The sequence below is a fragment of the Halichoeres trimaculatus genome, unplaced genomic scaffold (assembly GCF_033239565.1).
Source record: "Halichoeres trimaculatus isolate MK-OKI-2021-1 unplaced genomic scaffold, fHalTri1.1 fHalTri1_scaffold_18, whole genome shotgun sequence".
NCBI lineage: Eukaryota > Metazoa > Chordata > Actinopteri > Labriformes > Labridae > Halichoeres > Halichoeres trimaculatus.
Window position 1 is genome coordinate 14,077,970 of NW_027437196.1, and position 22,471 is coordinate 14,100,440.

Consider the following 22,471-nt stretch of genomic DNA (forward strand, 5'->3'; position numbering starts at 1 on the left):
TCCTCGAATTGTATATTGATTTACAAGCAAATACAATATATGACTGCCTTCAAACAGCAGCCCAGCAGGATTGTGTGCTGTAAACAAACCCAGCTGATAAATTCATTAAAGTCTCTATCAGTGTGGCTCACTTAATATCAGTGTAAGAAAATAACACATCAACGTGCTGCTAAATTACTGATGTAAGGAAGTCTTAGCAGATGAGGACGGCGGCCCACCTTGATGATCTGAAGCTGCACGCCCTCATCAGTCTGTGGCCCTTGGAAACAGGCGCAGATGGTCTCAATGATCCGGTCGATGAGCTTCTTACCCGGGGCTGTGTTGTCAGGGGCACTGCCTGTCAGGTGGCCGTACGCAATCAGCTTCTACAACACGGAAGCATATGCAAACATGAATACACAACCAAAACTTATGACAACTGAGAACGTGACCTGCTCGCCCTCAGAAAAAAACAATCTTAAGCTTGAATGTCCATTTGTAGCTCTCTTTCAACACACCTCAGGTATGCATGAGAACTTTAAGATATAGCAGATGAGGAGTTGAGCATGTTCACATGACTGATGTCATACACAGGGTAGAAGCTCAAATGCTTTCCTAATGTCTTTTCTGTTGTGACACATCTGTCGAATCAGTAAATAGTTAATTTGATCTCAAGTAAAGAGTGATATCCCTCTAAGTTTTCAGAGTAGTTTCTCTTTTTATTTGCTGATGGATAAACTAAATAAAATAAAATAACAGCATTTTAGCTTCCCAACCTGAGAATGATGTCACTAGAAAAGCACTCAGAGAGCACAGACCTCCGCCAAGCATATTGTGATTGTTACGCAACACTTTAGTCCTACTTTAATGTTATACTCCCTTTCAGCAGACTGTCTGCTACAATTTGGTGTTAGTTGCAGATTTGTACGATAACTTGTTACCTGACTGTGTTGAAAATTATGATGACCCTGTACTTATTTCATATTCTGGATCTTAGTATCCAGAATATTGCCAGGATCTGGATCGTACTTTTACATCTGTCAGAAATTATGGTGACCTTGTCTTGTATTGTTTTGCAAAGCAATCCGACCATTTATCATGGAGTTATATGCACATATGGTGAAAACGACCCTATCTCACAATGATAAAGAATCCTTTAAAAAAATCCTGGATCCAGACGGTGATTCAGACCACCTCCAAAATTTAATCACTTCTTCCTTATCCCATTTTGAACATTTCCTGAAAATCTTATCAAGATTTGTTGTTCACAGACAAACAAACAAACTCTCCCAAAAACATAACCTCTTTGGTGGGGGAAAGTATTGTGATTTCCACCAACAGACACACTGTAACACAGATTTGGGTGTCTGTAAACGCTGCGTGTCCTCCCACTGACCTGTAAACAGTCGAGCGATGTGATGACGATGCGGGGACATTTGGACTGACATGCCAGCTCAAACGGCAAGAAGTACTTGTCAGCTTCGATGAAGTTGGTCTTTGATTTGATTGGCGGTAAAGTGCTGGAACCCGATTTGCTGTCTCCACTGGGCGGACTAAGGAAAGAGGCACGGGACAAAACAGTGGTTGAGACTTTTCAGATAAACACAGTGATCACCCTGTCTATGCTGACACACTAACACTTTTCTTGATATCCAGGAAGAAAGTGAAGAAGAGCATTTTCCAACAACCTCCTCCAATCCAGTGTGAACTTGCTCGACCTAAAAACGTCTTGTTACTCAGAGAAAATGCAGAGTAACAAAATATTAAGTACACTGAATTTAATATGCTGCCTGACTGCTTCAAATTTCTTACTTAGTCTCTCGCAGGGAGGGGCATTAATCCCTGAGGCTTGTTATTAAGGCTCAGACTTTGCCACATGTTCATGCTGACAAAGCATCTCCTGCCCACACCGACACCAATAAAATGATACATCTATTTTTTTCTTTAAAGACCAGAGGAACAGACGTTAAATATGGACCGTTTCTTTCAGCAGCCATGTGTCTACAGCATCCCCACCACACCCAGACTGCACAGACACAGAGGGCGGGAGGGAGGGAGGGAAGGAGGAAGGGAGGGGGTGTATTGTTTATGTCTTGGCAATGAAAAAGGATGACTTTGGCTCTTTTTTTAAGAGGGACGACCCAGCTAAGTATAGCAGGGCACGATCAGAGAGACGGCACACAAGACAGAGAGGATGAAGAGCCTTGTAAAGGAAGTGAAGGGGGATAAAATGTTATAAAGAGGGCAATTTGAAAACAAAAGAGGATTACAGTCATCATGAATTACAGAGGAATTAGAAAGAGATCAAGAGATCATGCAGAAAAACAGAAGATGGGAGGGAAAAGATAACAGCTCTGAAAAATAAGGAAAGAGGAAAAAAAGGTTAAAAACACAAGAGGGGACAGGCTCTGAGTAAGACAAATTAAAGAGGAATTAAACTGGGAATAAGCTCCTGTGGAGGAACTTGACCGTACAAATTATGAATCATTTCTAAAACCTTTAAGACAGCAACATTTAAAGGAGCTAGGAGTCATCCAAAAGGCTTGTGTGTGGTTTAACCCACTCTCTTGTGCTGCAATGTGTCTGCGGGGAGCTCCTCTCCTCTGGATTATTCCTCGACTCCCTACTTAATGTCAGCTGGACGTTTGCTCCCTAATATTCAGCCCAATGTCACACTTAGCCTGCTTATAAAACATATTATGGATGTTAAATGGGATTTAGTTTGACAGCTAGGGGTGACATCTTAGTTTCTGCAGTTCTATTGTTGGGTCTTTCTATGGGGCAAGCAGCACAGAACCATCATCATCATCATCATCATCATCATCATCTATCATTACCGTGACAGAGCAGCTTTGCTGATAATGAAACTAAAACTCACAAATGATGAGCTTTTATCTTAAAAACACCAGCAGCACTTAAAATGAACATGCTAAATGCTAAAATATGTTTCAAGATAATTTCTAAACATTTTTTGCTATGCTATGCTTTATATTAGCAAAATGCTATAAGCAAAAATTTTCTTTTTTAACTGTTTTTCAGATAGTGTTATAACATTAATGAAAATTTGTCAGATTTGTTTTGGAGAATAAGCAGACGCACAGATGTTAAAAGCAAGAAGAGAAGTTTTCACATTTAGGGCCTGTGTCCACTAACACAGTTTTTTGTGCCTCTTGTCTTTTTGAATGCAGGTCAGTGTTAGAGACTGGTGCCATAAGTTGGATATGGTTTGTTTTTTGGAGCACCACTATGCCTGGATCTGCTGCTAAAGTCCCAACTGAATTTCTATCAACTGTTCTTATTTAAAAAAAAAAAAAAAAATTTAGAAAATGGACTGTCATTGCAAAAAAAAAAAAAAAAGACATTTTCATAATCCAGAAACAGCACCAGTCAGGAGCCCCCTGAAATCAAAGTTGCAGGTGCTGCCACTACAAAAACTACTGTAAGTGGACACAGGCCCTTGTTGAGTCATACACAGACTTGGTGAGCCTTCACTGAAGGTTATTTCAAAGATCAATGTACTTTTTTCCCAAGGCTTCAAGTCTATGAATTATTTCAACTGTACAGTAGTTAGACTGCAACTCAAGAAAAGATTTGCTTGTGGATAGCAGGTTTAAAATGTATCACAAGTTAATGAGGTAAAAAGGATCCTCTACCCAAAACAGCTGCTACAAAACAGAGGAAATCTACCTGATAAACTGACAAACTGCACAGATATAAGGAGCACTGATGGAAGAAAAGCAGGAGAAATGGGAATGATGAGAATGAAAATAATGTCACTTTCCTACATTACATTGATTTTAGACCTGACTGTCAACATGTTTATCCGTGGGCTCTTTATGTAAACAGACTTCACAGCTTGTTTGGGGGAAATCTCTTAAAATATATTGTGGCTGTCCACTGAAAACCTAAGTTTCAAAATAAACACAAAAAACGATTTGAAAAATACAAGACCTAGACAAAACACTCATTAGTAATTCACAAAACATTTAAGATTTTAGATGAACTTATATGTTTAATCGTTAGCCATGACAGACACATTTTAATAATGCACTGGAGGGACGGTTATTATGAACCTTGAGTCACCTGGTTGATGTCCCAGTATGTTGGTAAACCATCGATATCCGACTGTTCTACGATTCCACAAAGCAAATTACCCTTATCAGTGATTCTTCTTAGGATTTTAGCCTGAAATCATGGTAATCTAAAGGCCAGTAGTCTGTTACTGACGTGCACACATCAGCCTGTCTGTCTTGGATTTTCTAGAAAATCACTACGCTCTGTGCGATAATGGACTGCTGGAAATGATGCAGTGTTTTCCACAAAGAGTGAAAAATTACAGAGCAAACCAACATAAATAAGACAGCAGGATGAGATAGGTGTTATATTTAGATAACATTATAAAATTTCTTCCTATTGTTCATTCAGGTCCACAACACTGACAGCGGCCGAGGGAAACTGGACACTCCATACAAAGTTCAATTTGTTAACAGTGGAGATCCAGGTTTATATCTTCCACCTCAGTTAAGCATATGGTCTTTAAGCCTTTTGTATAAATTGTGTAGCAGACATGTTTCACCCAACCTGACCAATCCTACCTCAAAGACTTTCTTCTTAAATTTGGTCTTAAATGTAACAGTACAACTCCATAAATCCACAAAAGGAAGCAATTTAAATAAGACTGCAGGCTCTTAAAGGTATATTGGTATTCCTGGTTAATACTGTGAGACTATTGCATCTTTATAACATGAAAAAGAAGCGAGCTGTAAAGAACCTGAGATGAATACAAAAGCAGCACCCTTTGAGTGAGTTGGGTGTGGCTGCACAGTCTCCACATCTTCCTTTGATCCACAAGTCTTAAACCATGAGGTGGTATTTGAATCAAGTTTTCTGTTGATAATGTAAGAGACTGGAGAGAAATAACAGGACAAGACGAGCGTGTGAGATGGGTAAACAGGGAGGAGTAAAACTTTAAGGTGAATGTAATAATAACAAATCACAGGAGGAAAGGGAGAAAGGAAAGAGAAGGGGAGCTCACGCTATGTTTCATTCCAAAGCCCATGTTACCTAGCAGCCAGCGCACACACACACACACACACACACACTCACACACACACACACACACACACACACACACACACACACACACACACACACACACACACACACACACACTCTCTCTCTCTCTCTCTCTCTCTCTCTCTCTCTCTCTCTCTCTCTCTCTCTCAAAAAAGAGTTGAGCATTAGGCAGGGGTTCCTGGAGAAAACCATTAATGAGAAGGCAAGGGGCTGCTGGAAACGGGCCAGGCTGAGAAACACAAACAAAAACACACTTGAGGCTGCAACCCATACACAGACTCACATACTTAGCCCGCACACACACACTGCTCTAATCCCCTTCAATAGCTTGATCACAGGAGTAAACAGCAGACAAGCTCAGCTGAGCCATGAATTTTGACCCAGACCCCCTAAAATGACCCAGAGTGAAATGAAATAAATTGAATTCCTTACCTTAATTTTTCTGATTCCTCTTTGATTTCCTCTGAAATGAAAAAGAGAAAAAAGAAAAGAGATGTTAAATTAGTCAAGCATGAGCTTTAGGGGCTGTAAATTGTGGTGTATTTTACTCAGCTAATGACACCATGGGGAGTAAAGAACATTTCAAGCCTAAGGGCGCTGATGATTCAACTCATTTATGAAGCATGCTTTTAGAGAATCTCATGTGAAGACTTAGAAATGCACAACTGAAATAACTGCATATATAAAAAAGAGTCTTTTCAAAGTTAAATTTGTGTGTAAATGTGCTGCAACTAATTCCCTATTTGAGGATTTTGCAGGCTTTTTTAGTAAATATAAACATACATGCATACTCATCATTACATGGCTGTAAGAGTCAAGTTATGAGGGGCACTGCTTTGAGCTAAAGCTTAAATACCATGCCTTCTTTTATACTTAAAGAAGTTGAGAAATGACTGAGTTGGTGAGTTGACATTGTCCGATCCATTAGCTGAATGTGGCTACTATTAGCAGAGCTAGCAGCAACACCCCACAGTCCTCCTTGCAAGTTAATTCCCACAAATCCGTACTGGTTGCATATCATTGAAGGGTTGTACACCATTTTAACCTGACACAAACTTTATAAAACCCTATCCCCATATATAAACCTTGCACAAAAAGTAGGGCAATTTGTGTTTGGTAGATTATCGTAAAACAATGCTTCTTGGCATCAAACCTTATTCCAATGGAAAGCCTGTTTGTGAGGAGCATGTATTTGTAGGATGAACAGCAGAGCTGAGAATTTGGGTTGTACCGGTGAAAAATTTGCCTTTGTCTTTTGTCTTTTTAATGCTAGCGTTCTGGCATTACCAGGGCTACAACTTTGGTTACCGGTTGGTGAGTGTGCTACAGCTTCAAAAACAGCAGGACTGACTTTTTAGGTCTTCAATAATAAAAATTGTTGTGGTGCAAACAGGCTAGGGTGACCATTTCTTATCACTCAGTTGACTGAGTGCATCCATCCTGAAAAAAATGAATAAGAAATACTAGGGCTGGACAATTAATCGGATTTTAATCGTGATTTCAATTTTGCCATCTGACAATCATAAAAACAATATAATCGAAGAAAAACAATTAATATGCCACACAGTGTAGATGTATGCAAGTTCCTGTGCTTCTTAGCTCTTTTGTGTGCCATGTGCAGCCACAGCAAGCGTGTGTGACTTATGTGTATTAATAATACTGTATGTGCCACTTTGCTGGTTCTTTAAAGTTGTGTTTAAATCAGTACTGAAGTTTTTGAATAAATTAATAATTGTGAATATTAATCCTGATTTCAATATCACTTAAAATAATCGGGATTCTTATTTTTACCATAATCGCCCAGCCCTAAGAAATACTTAACGATGCTGTGAGGAGGATCTGTTTTGACTGGACTACCTCGCCACCTTCTGGCTTGGAGTCTCCGCACACTGTCGTAAATTACTTTTAGCTAGGTGTTTTTGTTTTGGAATTAAATGGAGATCGGATCAAAACAAATTGTCTTTGTTCAAGACAACTTTTTACTGGATACAACGTGCCAAGGTAAGGAATCTATCAGTACAGTTACGTAGCGCTACAGTTTGAAATGTGACATCAAGCAAACATTGTAGTAGCCAGCAATATGTAGCACTATCAGCAGCCTGGTGCGTATCTGTAGGCTAACCTGACAACAAGTAAACTGTCAATTTGTAAGTAGTTTAGCAGCTGTTTATATTTAGCACAGCTGGCAGTACGGTGCTCTAAGAAATGTCCATAATCTGTAACATTTGTAAATCCTGGTTAGCTATGTCCTGTCAGTCATCTACCAAGCAGAGCTAACGTAACCTCACTCTTCATTTTATTGATAGACTCTCAAGTTTGAACAGACCATTGCAGAAAAGCTGCTGACTGTGGGTTGGAAGGGACATTATCTCAAACAGTTTAGCCCTGTTTTAGCCTTTAGCTTGTGCACTATCACTCTCCTTTCTTCTCCTCTTATGTCCTTTTCTGTTTGACAGTTCGGCTCCTGTGTCCACCATCACTACAAAATTAATCACAGAAATCTTTTTCAGCAGAGAAAAACACAGATGTATCTTCTAACTACTTAACCTTGTCAGCCAGTGTGGTGTTGTCATACATCAATCCAGTCCTGCTCCACCCAATCAGGAAGCTAAGAAGTAGCATTTTGAAATTGCCTGTAATACTAGTGCTGATAACCTCATTTCAAAGTGTGGATACAAACAGGCATATATCTAGAAGGGAGACTTTTGCAAGACCACTTAGAAACTCTTCACAGCCCCTTTAAGTAGAGCGAAAGCCAAGCACATTGTTGGTCTGATATAGTGTAGCCCTACTGATCACCCTGTTGTGGTCTCAATACTGTGCAGAAAAAGAGCCTTGTTATTGTATCGCCTCAGCTGCAGCCCAGCCCAACATTTGTGTTTATTTCACAGATCTCCTGACATGAAAGCAGTTGTATGAACTCACTGAGCACTGGCACAGAAAAGCAAGGAAAAAAGAGACAGAGACAGACACACTGAGGGAGGGGAGGGAGAGAAAATGAGACAGAAATAGAGCGAATAGAGAGGCCAATTGGTACTAGACATTAAAGGGGAGCCTTCAATGAGGAGGCTTTTTAAAACACAGTGGCAATCTGCAGTCCTCACTGAAACACACCAGCCTGCGATGGTTATAAAAAAAAACCCTGCAATGCAATGACAGCCCAATTATTTCACTGCTGGAAGGCTAACAGTCCTTTCAAAGAAATTCACTTGGCGAGAATATTTAGCACGCAACGCTCCGTGGAATTAAATTAATGCTGGTTTCAGCCGTGTTTAACACAAAGGACGTCAGGGGAAAAAGTCATAAGTGCAAGAAGAAGCAAAGCCAAGTGTCACATTTTGAGCTGAAGCTGTCTGATGCTAATTTATACATCCCCCACATACAAGCAAACTCAATAGTCCCTGTGGATCTGAATCTGTCATGTGATCTGAGCATGTATCATCTTGTCATCTTTTCATGTCATAATTCTGAGACGGACTGGGTGAGAGTATGGACCCTCCCTCTCTATGTCTTATTTATTTTTAGTCCTGTGCAATACACTAGGCAATGTACCAACCAAACTCAAGCCTTTGAATCCTTATGCAAACAGATTATTAACTAGTGTGCTGATTATTTGAATATATTTTGATCAAGTAATTGTTTGGCGGATAAACAAACCCAGAAACAAAATTTAACAGCCTACAGCAATGGATCAAACTCTAAATAATTCATAATGGAATTAACAAAGCAGCACAATCAAATTTAAAAGACGCTTGAAGAAAATATTTGTCGGGAACTTTCGGATGAATCACTATTATTAGTGAACAAGTGGTTTACTGATTGAGTTCTTAAAACCATTTAACAGTTTGAATTTGTTGAGCTTATTGATAATTTGATTGATATTAGGCCTGTCACGATAATCAATGAATCAATTAACCAAACGATAAATAAAAACATACTCGGTAAGTTTGCCAGCCTCGATAAACTGACAAGTGCATTCATGTTTGTTTTCCTCCTCTCTTTCGACCAAAGAGGCTGAATGAGAAAATGGCTCACTACGTCTATCTTTCCTAAGATTGGGGTGCATAGGTTCTATAGCGGATTCAGCGGATTTATAGTGGAGTGAGCATCTGTCAAAATGCGATCTTTGGGGTGAAGACGGGGCTGCTCGCGCGTACACACAGAGAGAGCTGAAGCAGGCGTCCTGAGGGGTAAGGAGGAAACACACGCTAATATAAGTGATGGCACGAAATGTACGGTTCTTAAGCCGCCTGCCACAGTCCCAGTGTGGGAATATTTTGTTTTTTATTAGAATGAACAAAGTGTGAGCCCATGAACACCAACGAGCTGATATGTCGCATTTGTTTGAAAATAGTGGCGACGAAGAAGAAGAAGGGGAGGTGCAGCGGAGCCTTGTTCTTTGACAATCCGCTCTTACTGAGGCTTTTGGTCTGCAAAGTACATAGAAATAAAAGCTGCAAATGGTGGGTGCTCAAAGACAGCTACATTGCCAAAGAAATGCAGCTCTTCAATACGGTTGAAAGCCAGAAATGTTAAAAATGTTTGACAGACAGTACGGATTGACTGGGAAAAAGTACATGTTACAAACAATTCAGGAACTGTATAAACTCCCTTTTATTTAGGCTATAGTTTTTATTCTTGTTGTTTTTTTTGGAGTTTCGTTTTTTTCTTTAGAGACAGGGTCTATGTTTTATTGTTTTTGATTAGTATTAATTATTTTCGTTGACACATATTTTTTTCTAAAAGATAGTCCATTTCATTTTCATTGAATTTTTTTTTCTCTTTCTTGTTCGTTAAATTTATTATATTTTTTGTTTCATATAAATGATGAAGAGGCTTAGAGAACAAAAGTTTAATAATCCAAATCAAAATAAGATGTTTGATTTGAGTTGCAGTATATTCGTCAGAAAAATGTATAACACATCTTAATTGATACGTTATAATAGCACAGGTGCATCACTTTCCTCCTCAGATAAACCGCCCATTACACAGAAAAGAGCAAAGGAATGAGAAAATCTGGATAAGGCATCCTTTAGGGTGACAGTCAAAATGATTTCACACTTCCTTCAGCATGAACTAAAGGTGAGGTTGTACCCATTTGTCTTCTGTCAACAGAAGCATGCTAGTTAACGTTAGCCTCAGGGCTGGAATGTTTTTACTGCTGCATTTTAACATCGCCAGAGGCTCCATCTCCCTTTCTCTTCCCTCTAATTGGCTACTGAGGTCTGAAATAAACACAGCTTTTAAATCTGGTGCCAAATATTATAATATTGCTGATAAACTCAAACATGAGTCTCAGATACTCTCAGGAGGTGTAAGACTGGAACTGCCCTCACATTACCAAGGTAAACTGATGAGCTGAAAGATGGTCCAGATCAGACTGTCAGGAGAGAACCAGGTCTAAACTGGGCCAAAACTCTGAAGAAAGAAAAGTGAAAATCTGATGATGGTTTTATTTGTAGTGGAGGAGATAACAGCAGATATACAAGTATTTGTTATTGTTTTGTATTTGCACTGGAGTTGACATGCGATGGATGAGTGGGTGCTTGGCCTCAAACGCACTCAAGCTTTCACAAAAGGACGAAGTAGTTTCATTCAATCTGACATGAATGGAACTTCTGACTCGAGCTGAAAGCCTGATGCAGTGGTTTGTGTGTGTGTGTGAAGCACAGGAACAAACAAAATCTGAGATAAATGATGGAAACACACAGATACTGAGATGTAGAAGCGGAAATACGAGGAGAAACCAGTCATTGCTAATCTAATTCATATAATGAAGACAAGTCTTTCAAACAGTCTGTGACCCTTTGTTGGAAAGATTTTTAGAAGAACTCTCATCTTATTGAGTTAGTTTCTTGAATTTTCCTTTGCAAACTGAAGACATGTCAGGTAAAATCTGACATACTAAGTCATAGTTCAAAGAATAGTATAGCATCATGACCCCTGACAGGTGATATGCAACATTCAATGTTAGAGGGAAATACGTTAAAGGGGACATATCATGCTTGTTTCTCCTTTTCACTATGCCAGACTAGGATGCCTGTAAAGCATTTCTGCCCTCAGTACAAGTCATTTAGTTCCTTCATTGCACCACAATAGCGTTCTCAATATCCTCAGTTTAGGCCATTCTGAAGATCTCGTTGAAACGCTCTGTTTCGAGAATGACCTCCAACGTCACAGCCCTTTGTGCTCTGATTGGTCAGTTCTGTCAGAGGGGCGGAGGGGGTAGAGCCAGGGGGCGGTTTTTGCAGCATGGCAGGATTTACAAAATCGCCACATTGAATGGAGCAGACCAAGCGAGTTTGCTGTTTGCCAAAACTTCACTGTAAGGCATTGATAGCAATAATAAAATGGCAGAGTGTAGGATACGTCCTTTTGTATTGGACCCCGAGTCAGACCCGGACGGCTCTGCAGCTCAGGAGGAAGGAAATCCACCTCGACACAGATCATCTCAGGACGCTTCAGTGTGGTGAGTCAAACCGGTACTGTAACATGTAGAGTTTATATGTTTATACTCGGCTCTTGGTGGGTGTATCCCTCGGTGGCGGTTGTGTGACTAACTGACTTCACAGAGGAGGAGCTGCTTTATCAGATTACTCCAATAAAAAGAAAGGATCCTTGTGTCGTCATGAAGGTTGAAATCTTGAAGCCAAATGTCAATGACCTATTTTCAGAGGCATCAAATCTCATTCTAGGATATCAGAAAAAATACAATATCTAATTTTTTGAAAATTCAGGGGATGAAAGGTCTTGTTTTCAACTTTATTATTTTATCTGTAAGTATTAAATCATGGATCAGCATGATATGTCCCCTTTAAAGCAGGGAAAATGACCATGTCAAAGGCTGTGAGTGACTTTGACAGTGGCCAAACTGTGATGGCTGAAAACTAGGTCACAGCATCTCAGGAAGCTGCACCCCTTGTGGGGTGTCCCTGGTCTGCAGGGTTCAGTGCCTACCGAAGTGGTCCAAGGCAGGAAAACCTTGGAGCCACAGATAGGGTCATGGGTGGCCAAGGCTCATTGATGTGCAAGAGCAGTGGAGCCTGACCCGTTTGGTCCCTGCCTCATAACTTCCAGCATTTAAAGCATCTGCCACTGACATCTTGGTGCCAGATCTCACAGCACACCTTCAGAGGTCTAGGGGCCCACACAACCAGTGCTCACAATGTGATGACATCCATCATCTGCAAAGCTACATCTGAAAAACTCCTGCCTAAAAACCTGTCACATGTTCCAAGAGTCTCTGGAGACATCTTCTATTTGCTTGTGCCTATAAACACATAAAAAAAATCATGGAGAAAAGTTGTGGAATATCAGATTTGATGAATCAGTGTTTCACTCTTTAGCTTTTAATTGATCTTAAATTCTCTGCTGATCAACAAATCCATTAAATAACTATTTGTATCTTTGCTAATTACCCCTCTGTATAATGATACTCATGAATATTCATAAATATAATCCTCTTGCTACTTCAAACTTTGCAATTCTTGGCAGCCAATCAGCTCTTGACTTTATCTCTCCAGAGAAAATAATCAGTCGAATCTTTTCTCTCTGCCAGCTGCCCTTTCTCTTTAGTATGACTACAAGAACATCACAGAGCTGGACCCCTGAGAAACTGAGGCAATATCACACTGTGCTGCTTGCTGCAATGAAAGGCAAAGCTGTACCCTATTTGTTAATATGTTAGTGCTTTCTGTAGTCTATAATATCCAAGCTACAGCCGGGTCCCTCTAGAGGTCTCTCTACCAGGAAGTGGGAAATTATAAACTCACGCTGACCTCTTCTATTTGACTTTTAATATTAACTTCACGTCATGTGGTTTCTGAAGTCCGGGGTTATCAGATTTATGTAAATACGAACACACAAGTCAAACTGGAAGACAGGCAGACGTGCACACAGGCAGACAGTTTGATGGGAGGGGTGGGGCTCCTCATATTGACTGTGTAAGTAACTGTCAGATAATTATCCTAGTGTGTCTGGAGTGTGCTGATGAGGAATTGTCACCAAAGGATTTGAACAATGAAACCATGGCAACAGCGTGCGGTGATGAAAGAGAGCAGATATATAGTCATACTTATATATAAGTCGAGCTGGATGCTCCTGGGACACGGCTGACAAGAGCTTAAAATTAAAGCTGCAGAATCACGTCTTATCTGCCAGATAGCAGTTTGAAAACAAACACAGTTATAGAGTGCAGACATACAGCAGGAGGCAGACAGCACACACACACGCATACACACAATCCTGGTCCCTTCTTAAGCAATTCCTATTCATTTAGATCTCATTTTAAAGGAATATGCTGTAAATTATGATTGCATCAAAGTTCTTACAATGTAACCCAGTAAAAAGAGAGGGGAACTTAATATTTTAAAATTCAATTCAGAAGCCAGACCAAAATGTATATTATGGGCTTTCTTTGGAGCTTTTCCATCTTTGGTAAAAGAACAAGATTATGGATTGAGAAGAAAACTGCAAAAGAGATGAAGAAATACTTATAGACTATTTAATACATAAACGTAGTCTGTGATGTCAACCATCTCTTTCTGTAAAGGAGTTTTGAAGCAAATCATCAGCAGAGCTCATATTGGAAATTAGGGGCAGGCTTTGAGCCTCCTCACTGACATCAACGGGGCACCACCAAGCGGCAACCTCCAGTCTGAGAATATGAGACAATGCAGAAGTGCTAAAATCTGCTGTTTCTCAAGTGTTCGCTTGAGGCTGGCTCCGGAAGTATCGGAAGTCACATACACTCCAAGCCAAAAAAAGCCATTTTCAAAGCAGAAATTAACCTATTTACAGCCTGGTTCAAAAAACGTCTCCTGTCTGAGTCGCTAATTTTACTACCAGCACCCACTGTACGGAGGGTGCATTTTTTTCTAACTCGGTCGTTCGGAAGATATTAAGATCGTGAGCTCCCCCAATAAGAGGCACAGCTGAGGGTCATGTGACCGACAGGCGCCCTATGGCTGTACGCAAAGCCCTTACCACTACCAATATGGCCGCCATAGCCGATGTGCTTCATTTTCCGTTTCAGAAACAGACGGGTGACGTCAGCGAGACTACGTCCATGTTTTATACAGTCTATGGGCACCACCTATCAATCAGCTGAGCTGAGCCTCTGATTGGGCAAACTTGTGAACCTAATATCTTCTAAACTTCTAATACTGGACACTGGGCAAACTACAGATTTGAGCACTTCCGCATTGCCTCATTTTTTCAGACCAGGGGTTTCCACTTGAGAATATTATGCAGCCAGGAGGGCCAGGGGTTGGAAATGCAAAGCCTCTATACATGAGGCAAAGGATTTAACCACTGACCCACACTGGTGCCCTCACTATGCAAAACTTTATTAGTAACCCATAAATACCAGAATTTTTTCTCCCACTTCAAAACTGCAGCTTTCTGCACAATAATATGGATACTTACCACTAACAACTTGTGTTACGAGGCTTAGGCAAAAAAACAGCTAGCTTAAGCTCGCACAATGTTTCCAGTGTCTTCCAATTAACACATTGAGACTTATTCTTCCACACTGTAACATTAATTGAAACAAGTAACGACAGAAAATCCTTTTTTTACCGAAAATTAACCATTTTTAAATTTTCCGCAGACACAGGACATCCAGAAATATGCTAGTTTAGAAGCTTAGCTGATACTGTAGCTTATTTTTCTACTTAGCATGTTCACAGGTTAGAAATTCTTGCACATACAAATACAGGCCATAAAAGCTACCTTATATCTTACATTAAATGACTACAGCTGTTGAATAACATAAACAGTCTGTTTTAAGCTAAGGAAGCAAAAACTAGTAGTGATACGTCTTGTCACTGTTCAACCTGACCTAATGTTCCTTCTCGCTCAGCCCCTGCAGCGGCCTGGCCAAAACTGCTGACCTGTAAGACGCCGTGTTCTGTGCCCTGGTTTGTCCCTGAGCCTGGGTATGATCCAAGGATGGGTAACAGGAGCAGCATTTGTTCAAAGGAGTAAAAGCTACTCCACTGAACAGCTACACAAGACGTCAGCTGCCTGGATCAATACAAATGGTTCACCACTTTTCAATCCAACAGGTCCACATGAAAAAGCCCAGAGGCCCATCGAGGGGCTTTTGTGAATCAGCTTGTGAAACCTAAGAAATGTGATACTGAAAGTCTAAAGAAAGAATCCTGTAAAGCTTAAAATTGGTGTGTCATTCTTTACTCTCCTGAGCACATTCTCCATTAGGTTCAGCTTTTTTTCTGAAAATACCACTTCAATCTTCTACTCAAAGAATTTTTTAAATAAATAGTTAAAACTTAATTTAAGAAAATTGCTATGAATGAGTACTTTTGATACTTGAAAATGAATTACAAGCTTCATTTTGCAAAGAGCTTAAGAAATAGAGCTCCTGGAGAGAGCAGACAAGCCGGCCAACATGCTCTTTCTAAACACACTGTGGCTGAAACGCTACTTTCACCAAATCCCCCTGTGTTGAGCCAGCGTACACAAGGCACCTATTTCCCTAACCAGATACATTAGAGAAAGCCAGCCTGCTCTTTGTGACTTGAGCCCTGACCAAACCTCAATACAAAGCCTTCCAGAGCTCCATAATGCATGAGAGCAGTCCGCTAAGCCATGAATCACCTCCACCATTTCCATCATCGACGTGGTACTTTTTTCCTCCTCTGACTCTGACCCAGATCCTTACAGTGTAAGATATTAAATGGGTGTAAATGCCAGGGTGCCAAAGTCCCCCTGGAGAAAGCCATTTAAGTCCACTGCTCTTCATCGAGAGATAAAGAGCGGGTCACGTGGGTATAAAACTGACATTTTCTCTGGGTAATATCTCCAAAAACAAAACATAAGTCAGTCATGTGCTTTGTGAATGTAAGCTTTTCACTCCAGTTTAACTTGGCATGATTCCCATCTACCCTGTGGTTGACATCCATTCAAGAGACCCCAAAAGCTGCCTTTACTCCTCTTTTCTGTACTCTGCTTTGGAGTGACGGCAGTCGAAAGCCTGAAAATGGGAACGAGTGGGTAGAGGGTGGTTTCTAAGAGCAAAGAAGTGGACAGAATAGACATGCATGACTGCAGCTGAGTATATGTACTCTCCAGTTAGGTACTCCCCTGCTGTCAAAAGATATTCAAGCTCATCTTGATAGGAAAATAAAACACTTCCTGAGTTGCATAAATCACTGGAGCCTGCAACAATCTGTTCTGTTTCGGTCATAGGGTTGTTAACATTTTTATTTCAGATACTCTCAAACATTAAAGCTTAGTATATTTATGATCTGTGGTTTGGAAAAGTATCATAATTTACAATAAAAAGCAGATTTCAGGTCATATTTGTACAATTACAAACAGTCACAGTGAAGAGAGTAAGAGTAACTAATGAAAATAAAGTAGTGAAACAGAAAAATAAGACGTTAATCTGCTTTTTTCTCACAGTAATCATGCTCTTATGAACTACTGACACATCCATTCCCAGATGATTAATTAAATTGAAATGGAATAGGCTGACTTTATTTTGGGTCCATACTTTTTTAGCTGTCAGGAAAATCCATTTCATACTATCGACATTGTGTCAAATGGTTGTCTGACTGTTCCCTGACCTTTGCTGTACCAGCACTGTGAGAAAGCTGTGCAGCAAAATCTATTATTAACTCTTAAAACTGGTTTAGGAAGACTAGAAGTTCATTTTCTTTTGCTGTGGTATTATCTGGTTCTCACTTGTGTCACCTCAATTTGATACTGTGTTGTATGAAAGTGGATTAATTATGTAATTCTTCTCCTTAAAATCACATTTATTAGAAGATTTGTTATTAGTTTTTAAAGAATAAAGAGAGAGCTCTGTACATCAGCCACTGTGGCAGACTTATTAAAGCAAACAGAATAGCCTGGGTCCCTCAGTGCTACAAAGTCTGACAAACGACACCCACACGACAAGGCTGGCTGTGAAAAATACATGAGGTGATGACGACATCCAGAGAAAGGCTTCAGCAGCTCAGTTCAAAGACATCTCACGCAAAACAAGCAAATGTCACCTCTGTCAGCATAACGAAGCACATCGATAATGTTGCACTTGCATGGAAACAAACATGCTGCATGTGTGATCAGCAGACTGAGGGCTGTAAGAAAATACAGAGCGAATGGCTGCTAGATCGCAGCTCCCTGTTCTCCAGGTGACTGTGTGTGACTGAAAATGAAGACAATTTAACATGAACTGATAGGCTGCAACATCACACGTTGTCTGTGAACCTGACAGTGAGAAAAACACAGGTTTCTGCTGTGCGTCAGTAATAAAACTACATGTTTCACAGAGGCTTATCAGCGATCCCTTCAGTCACACTAACGCTGAGCTGGAGCGAAAGCTGATCATGGCTTAGATACGAAACACACAATGGTGCAGTCAGCCTCTTAGGATGCAAATGTACAGCTGTAATAGATAAGGTTGATGAATCAGCAAGGGGAGTATTTGGCAACCTTAAGCCAAAGGTTGGGGGCAGGATTTGAGGCAGGGTTACCGGTTTAAATCCCTTGAATATCTGGAGGAAAATCTGAGCCGCGGGAATGAAGAATGCGCTCCACTCGAGCAGCAAACCACGAGCAAAGTCCTTGAAGCAATGGAGCTTACATCCTATGATCCAAATGTGAGTTTATGTGGATGAAAGTAAGCAGTGTGGTGAAAAGATAAGCATGCATAAACAAAACCTTTACTGAATAAATAAACAGTAGGAAGAAGCTTAAGGAAGGAGCTACAACACATTATGACACAATTCAAAGAATAAAAACTCCATTAGCACGCATAAGTAGAGCAGTTGTCTGCCTTCATAAAGAATCACATCAACGTCCACCTGATACTGGATGCAGCTTGACAGAGCAACCTGCACCCCGTCTCCCACTGCTGACAGGACCTACTAGCAGGGTGCTACCCAGCCTCAGTGGTATGACAAAGCATTCCTCAGACAGCAGCAGCCGCAGCTTTAGAGCAACCTGCTGGGAGTGTCCTCAACACGATCGGCAGCTCGTCAGAAACATTAGCAGGGGAACCACAGCTCATTTCCTCTCTTTAGCTGTGTTTGGACTCAGATTCAGCTTGAGCTGTAAGACAGGGATTCATCTCCATGCAGGTCTGCTCATACACAGAACGAAGGAAGAAGGAAAAGTCACTTTTTTATGCTGTGAAGCGTTGGTTCTGATGGACTGCAGCCTTCAACCCCAGGGCAGAGTCTCCCAGTGTGGCACCAGAGGCTGAAGATCAGCAGAAAATCAGGTTTCACAGAGCAGAATCTGGTATGTCAAATCAATAGGTGACAGTTATAAAACAGAGACGGTCCAGTTGTTGGACCAAGCATGTACTGTTTTTATCAGAAAAATAAAGACTATTATCAGATCTGGCTCCATTACAGTCCAGAATACCATATCAGGTGCCAAAGTTCTCAACTCACTGCATCAATCCAAAGCCATAATTTATTACCCTGTGACAGTTAAACTGTTACTTCCTCAAACACAACAGTAGCATAATTATGACGCACTTAGGGATGTCCCGATGTTACATTTTCACTTCCGATACGATACCGATACTGCTGCATTGAGTATTGGCTGATACCGATATTAATCCGATGCGATATCAGCATTAAACATGCATACTTTTATCACTTATTTTGTAATATGTCTGTCATGTTAGAAAAGGCTTTATTAAGTGATATTATTCAAACAAAGAACAGTAGTCAGCAACAGTAGGTATGAGGAAAAACTAACCCATTTATTATTAACCAATGGGTAACAGAAATTTTAACATTAAACATAAAAAATACTAGTAATTGAATAAAATAAAGAATAAATTAGAAGACCCAGAAAATAACCTAAATAAATCAAATAAAAACAGCAGGAGCAGAGTCTGGAATGGACTGCTTATATCAGAGATTTTAGATGCATTCCGATACGATACCGATTTTTGTTTTTTGCTGATATCGGACCGAAATCCGATATCAATATAGGACTGGGACACCTCTAGTCGCACTTGAACTCATCATGGCCAATACCAGGAAATCATCACGTCACCATGGCAAAAAGCAGCAGAGCTGGGGGTTGAAAGATGAGTTTTACATTTCAAAGAATTCTTTATTATAGAGAAGGATAATTAAAAAAAGGTTGACACATGAAGTAAAGCAGTTTCATCTTAAAAGCATGGCCAGGATTGCTGTTTGCCTCACTGCCACTCTTCAATTAAAGATCGCTTCTAGAGTTTTAAAAAATTGTACATTTTTTTATTAAAATAGATTAGTGTTTGATTTCCTGAATCTTGTGCATTAGGGACTCCCTGATCCCAATCTCAAGTATCAGTTTGGGGCTGATTTTTGCATTTTCTTGCTGACTGGTGATGGGCATTTTAGCCAACCTTCTCATACAATCATTCATATTAGCTGTTGTTAAGCAAAATTTGCCATTGGACACTAATGCGTCAATAAAAAAGCAACCCGATGTTGCCTTGTAGACATTGTAAAGCTGATAAGAAAACAATAAGATAACTAAAAAGGAATCATTATAAATAACTAGGAATGCACCGATATGAAAATTTTGGCTGATACTGATATTCAATATTAATATTGCTTTTATGGCCTCTAACCGATATTTACCAATATCAATATGGGTAAATAAAAAAAAAAACAATCTGAGGTGATCAAAGTGTGAACATACTGAGGGGCTGTTTACTCGACAACGGTTTTAGGGTGAAACACAAAAGTTTCGTTGCGTTTCAGCCTCGCATTTACATGGAAACAGCGTTTCAGCCGACCTAAAATGAAAACTTTTGAAAACGGCCTCCAGAGTGGGATTTTTCTGAAACGCTGCTGACACCATTGCTGTGTGAACAGTAAGCCGGCGTTTTCAGTGGAAACGCTGATGTCACACTCTGCTTTGTGTAAGTGCATAGAACAGGACGACAGTACCGTTGTTAAAATCGTCGCGAACTACCATGTTGTGCTTGTGCTGCTCAATCTGCAGAATCTGCTGACTGTCTTCATACAAAATGAGCATCTGTTACTCCACTTTTTAATTTAGTATTCCCCAATACACCAGATGACCGGCTCAACTCTACTTCGGGGGAGATCTCCCAAAAGCGGCTTCTGGACAAGACAATTATAGCACCACCTGCAGGCCTGGCATGCTTACTACAGCGTTTTCAGTCCCTTGGCGTTTTTTTGTGTAAACGTAGATTTTTTTCACTGCGTTTTAGTGTTTTCAGATGAAACATTGTCGTGTAAACGGGGCCTGAAAATCATGCAAACTGAATTTTTCAATTTTTACCTTTTTTATTTTCAAACTTGTTTTCCTTGTCATCATTATTTGTAAATGGACTTGGTAAATGGACTTGAGCTTATATAGCGCTTTTCTAGTCATGAACCACTCAAAGCTGCTGTACACCACAGGTCACACTTACCCATCCACACCCATTCGCTCTCACATTCACACACTGATGGATCCAATCTTCCACCAGCTATCCATCAGTGTATCTAACACAATCACACCCTTTCATACCCATTCACACACCACTGACGCAGCAGTGGGAGCAACTAGGGGTTAAGTGTCTTGCCCAAGGACACATCGCCAAGTGTCGCCCAGAGCTGGGCTTGAACCTGCAACCTTCCGATCACCGACCGAGCGCATTCTCCAACTGCGCCACCGACGCCCCTGTGTCTTGAAAGATCATTCAAGATGCTCTGAAAATGGCCAGCAGCTAATGAGTAATATCGGCCGATACAGATATTGATATCGATATTTCATGCATTCCTTTAAATAACCATGAAATAGATAACTAGTTTTAATATCAAAACTTTTCACCTCTTTATTGATGTTTACCTCTGCAAACCCAAATATTGAATCGGGACTTAGTGTCACCAGATATTCAAGATTAAGAAATCTGTTTGTGTTGGAAAAATTGAAAAAATGCTGGTCAGGAGTCAGGAAATTTTCAGAAACTGATAGTGATGCACTGATATGCTAGATTGCAAAGATGAGGGAAACAAAGTAGAGCACTGAGTTCATTAAAAGTGAATGTGTGATCTGAATGAGTTTGTTTGATTTTTTGCAGATGAAAATGACAGTTTTTAACTTCATTGTTTCACACATTGGTTTAGTGTGACCAACATTGAGTAATACAGTTGGTTTCACACAGGAGGAGGGGGAGCTCATACTCAAAGATGTTATTGTATTTACATTTAAAAAGTTGTTGGAAAGTAAGGAACGATAAATGTGAATCTGTCATCAAAACTTTAAGACAGGATTTACATTTTAATCCAAAGCTTCAACAAAAAACAACCCAACACCCTGTTTGTTTGTTTTTTCCTTGTAGTAATTCATCTTTGAGACAGTAAATCTGCAAAATATTGCTGAAACAGACGCAAAACAACCATTATTTACACCCAAGGGGGCTCTGCTTGCTTTGCAGCGGCATGCTGTCAATATGGACACTTCATTTAAAATACCTGACTGCAATTTGTTTGTTCGTGTAACCCTGCAGCTCCCTGTCTCAGCTGTTTGTCAGGAGGAAAGTTTGCAATAGTCAGAGTAACATTGTTGATATGATGTATTCTTCTCATCTACTGAAGAAAGACACTTTGGAGTCGACTTCATCAGTGTTTTCAGCTGGTAGAGCCGTATGAGGACATGCCTGTGGGGCTGCACACACCTTGGCAAATATTCATCCTGACTAAAGCTGTTGGATCAACACTAATTCAATAAGGGGACATTCTGCCAACAAGACATTCACACACAGAGAATCACAATAAACTTCCACTGATGCAACACTGCACACTCACACACTTCATATGTGTGCACTCATTCATGCACACACACACACTAAGGATCTCAGGTGAGCAGTTACACATTGTCAATTAAGACACAGCAGAGCCTGCAGCCGGCTGCTCCGCCAGCGAGAGGGGCTGAGATCAACACACGGCTCTCTGGAGAGGCTCTGCAGTACGTCACAAGAGCAGCAGCAAGAACACAGCTCGCCAGGAGGGAGGGAGGGGACAGCGGACTCAGACACAGAGAGAGGAGGGAGAGCAGGGACAAAACAAATCAGCTATATAAACCTGTCTCTCACCAGCTCCACGTGTCGTACGAGTGTGTGTAGGTGCTCACATTACAAGGCTACAGGAGAGGATCAGTTTGACTGGTCTTTTTTTAACACTGTAGCAAGATGTGTTTTGGGTATTCCGTACATGGCCTTGCATGTTAAAACTCTCTGTAACAAAAAAGGAAAAGAAAGGCTGAGCAAAGGAAAAACAGAGGTCTGAATGATTCCCTAACACTTCTTGCCCTGTAGCTAGGGAGGTCCGGATCCAATACATTTATCAGTATAGTGAGTCAGTATAATGGCTATTTTAGGAGGATCGGATAGCGCCGGATTTTGTTGCGTGATCAGAACCGATCC

General features: G+C 40.5%; 1 protein-coding gene across 2 annotated transcripts in view; it reads right to left on the reverse strand.

The window, feature by feature from the left end:
* Positions 1-22,471, reverse strand: part of arfgef1 (ADP-ribosylation factor guanine nucleotide-exchange factor 1 (brefeldin A-inhibited)) — a 78,757-nt gene that overhangs the window by 40,995 nt on the left and 15,291 nt on the right. For both annotated transcript variants that reach the window (XM_074693173.1, XM_074693172.1), the window contains exons 2-4: positions 5,488-5,518; positions 1,376-1,532; positions 219-365 (exon numbers count right to left, since the gene is read on the reverse strand). In XM_074693173.1, the coding sequence (XP_074549274.1) occupies positions 219-365; positions 1,376-1,532; positions 5,488-5,518 (335 nt within the window). The remainder of the gene's footprint in view (positions 1-218; positions 366-1,375; positions 1,533-5,487; positions 5,519-22,471) is intronic.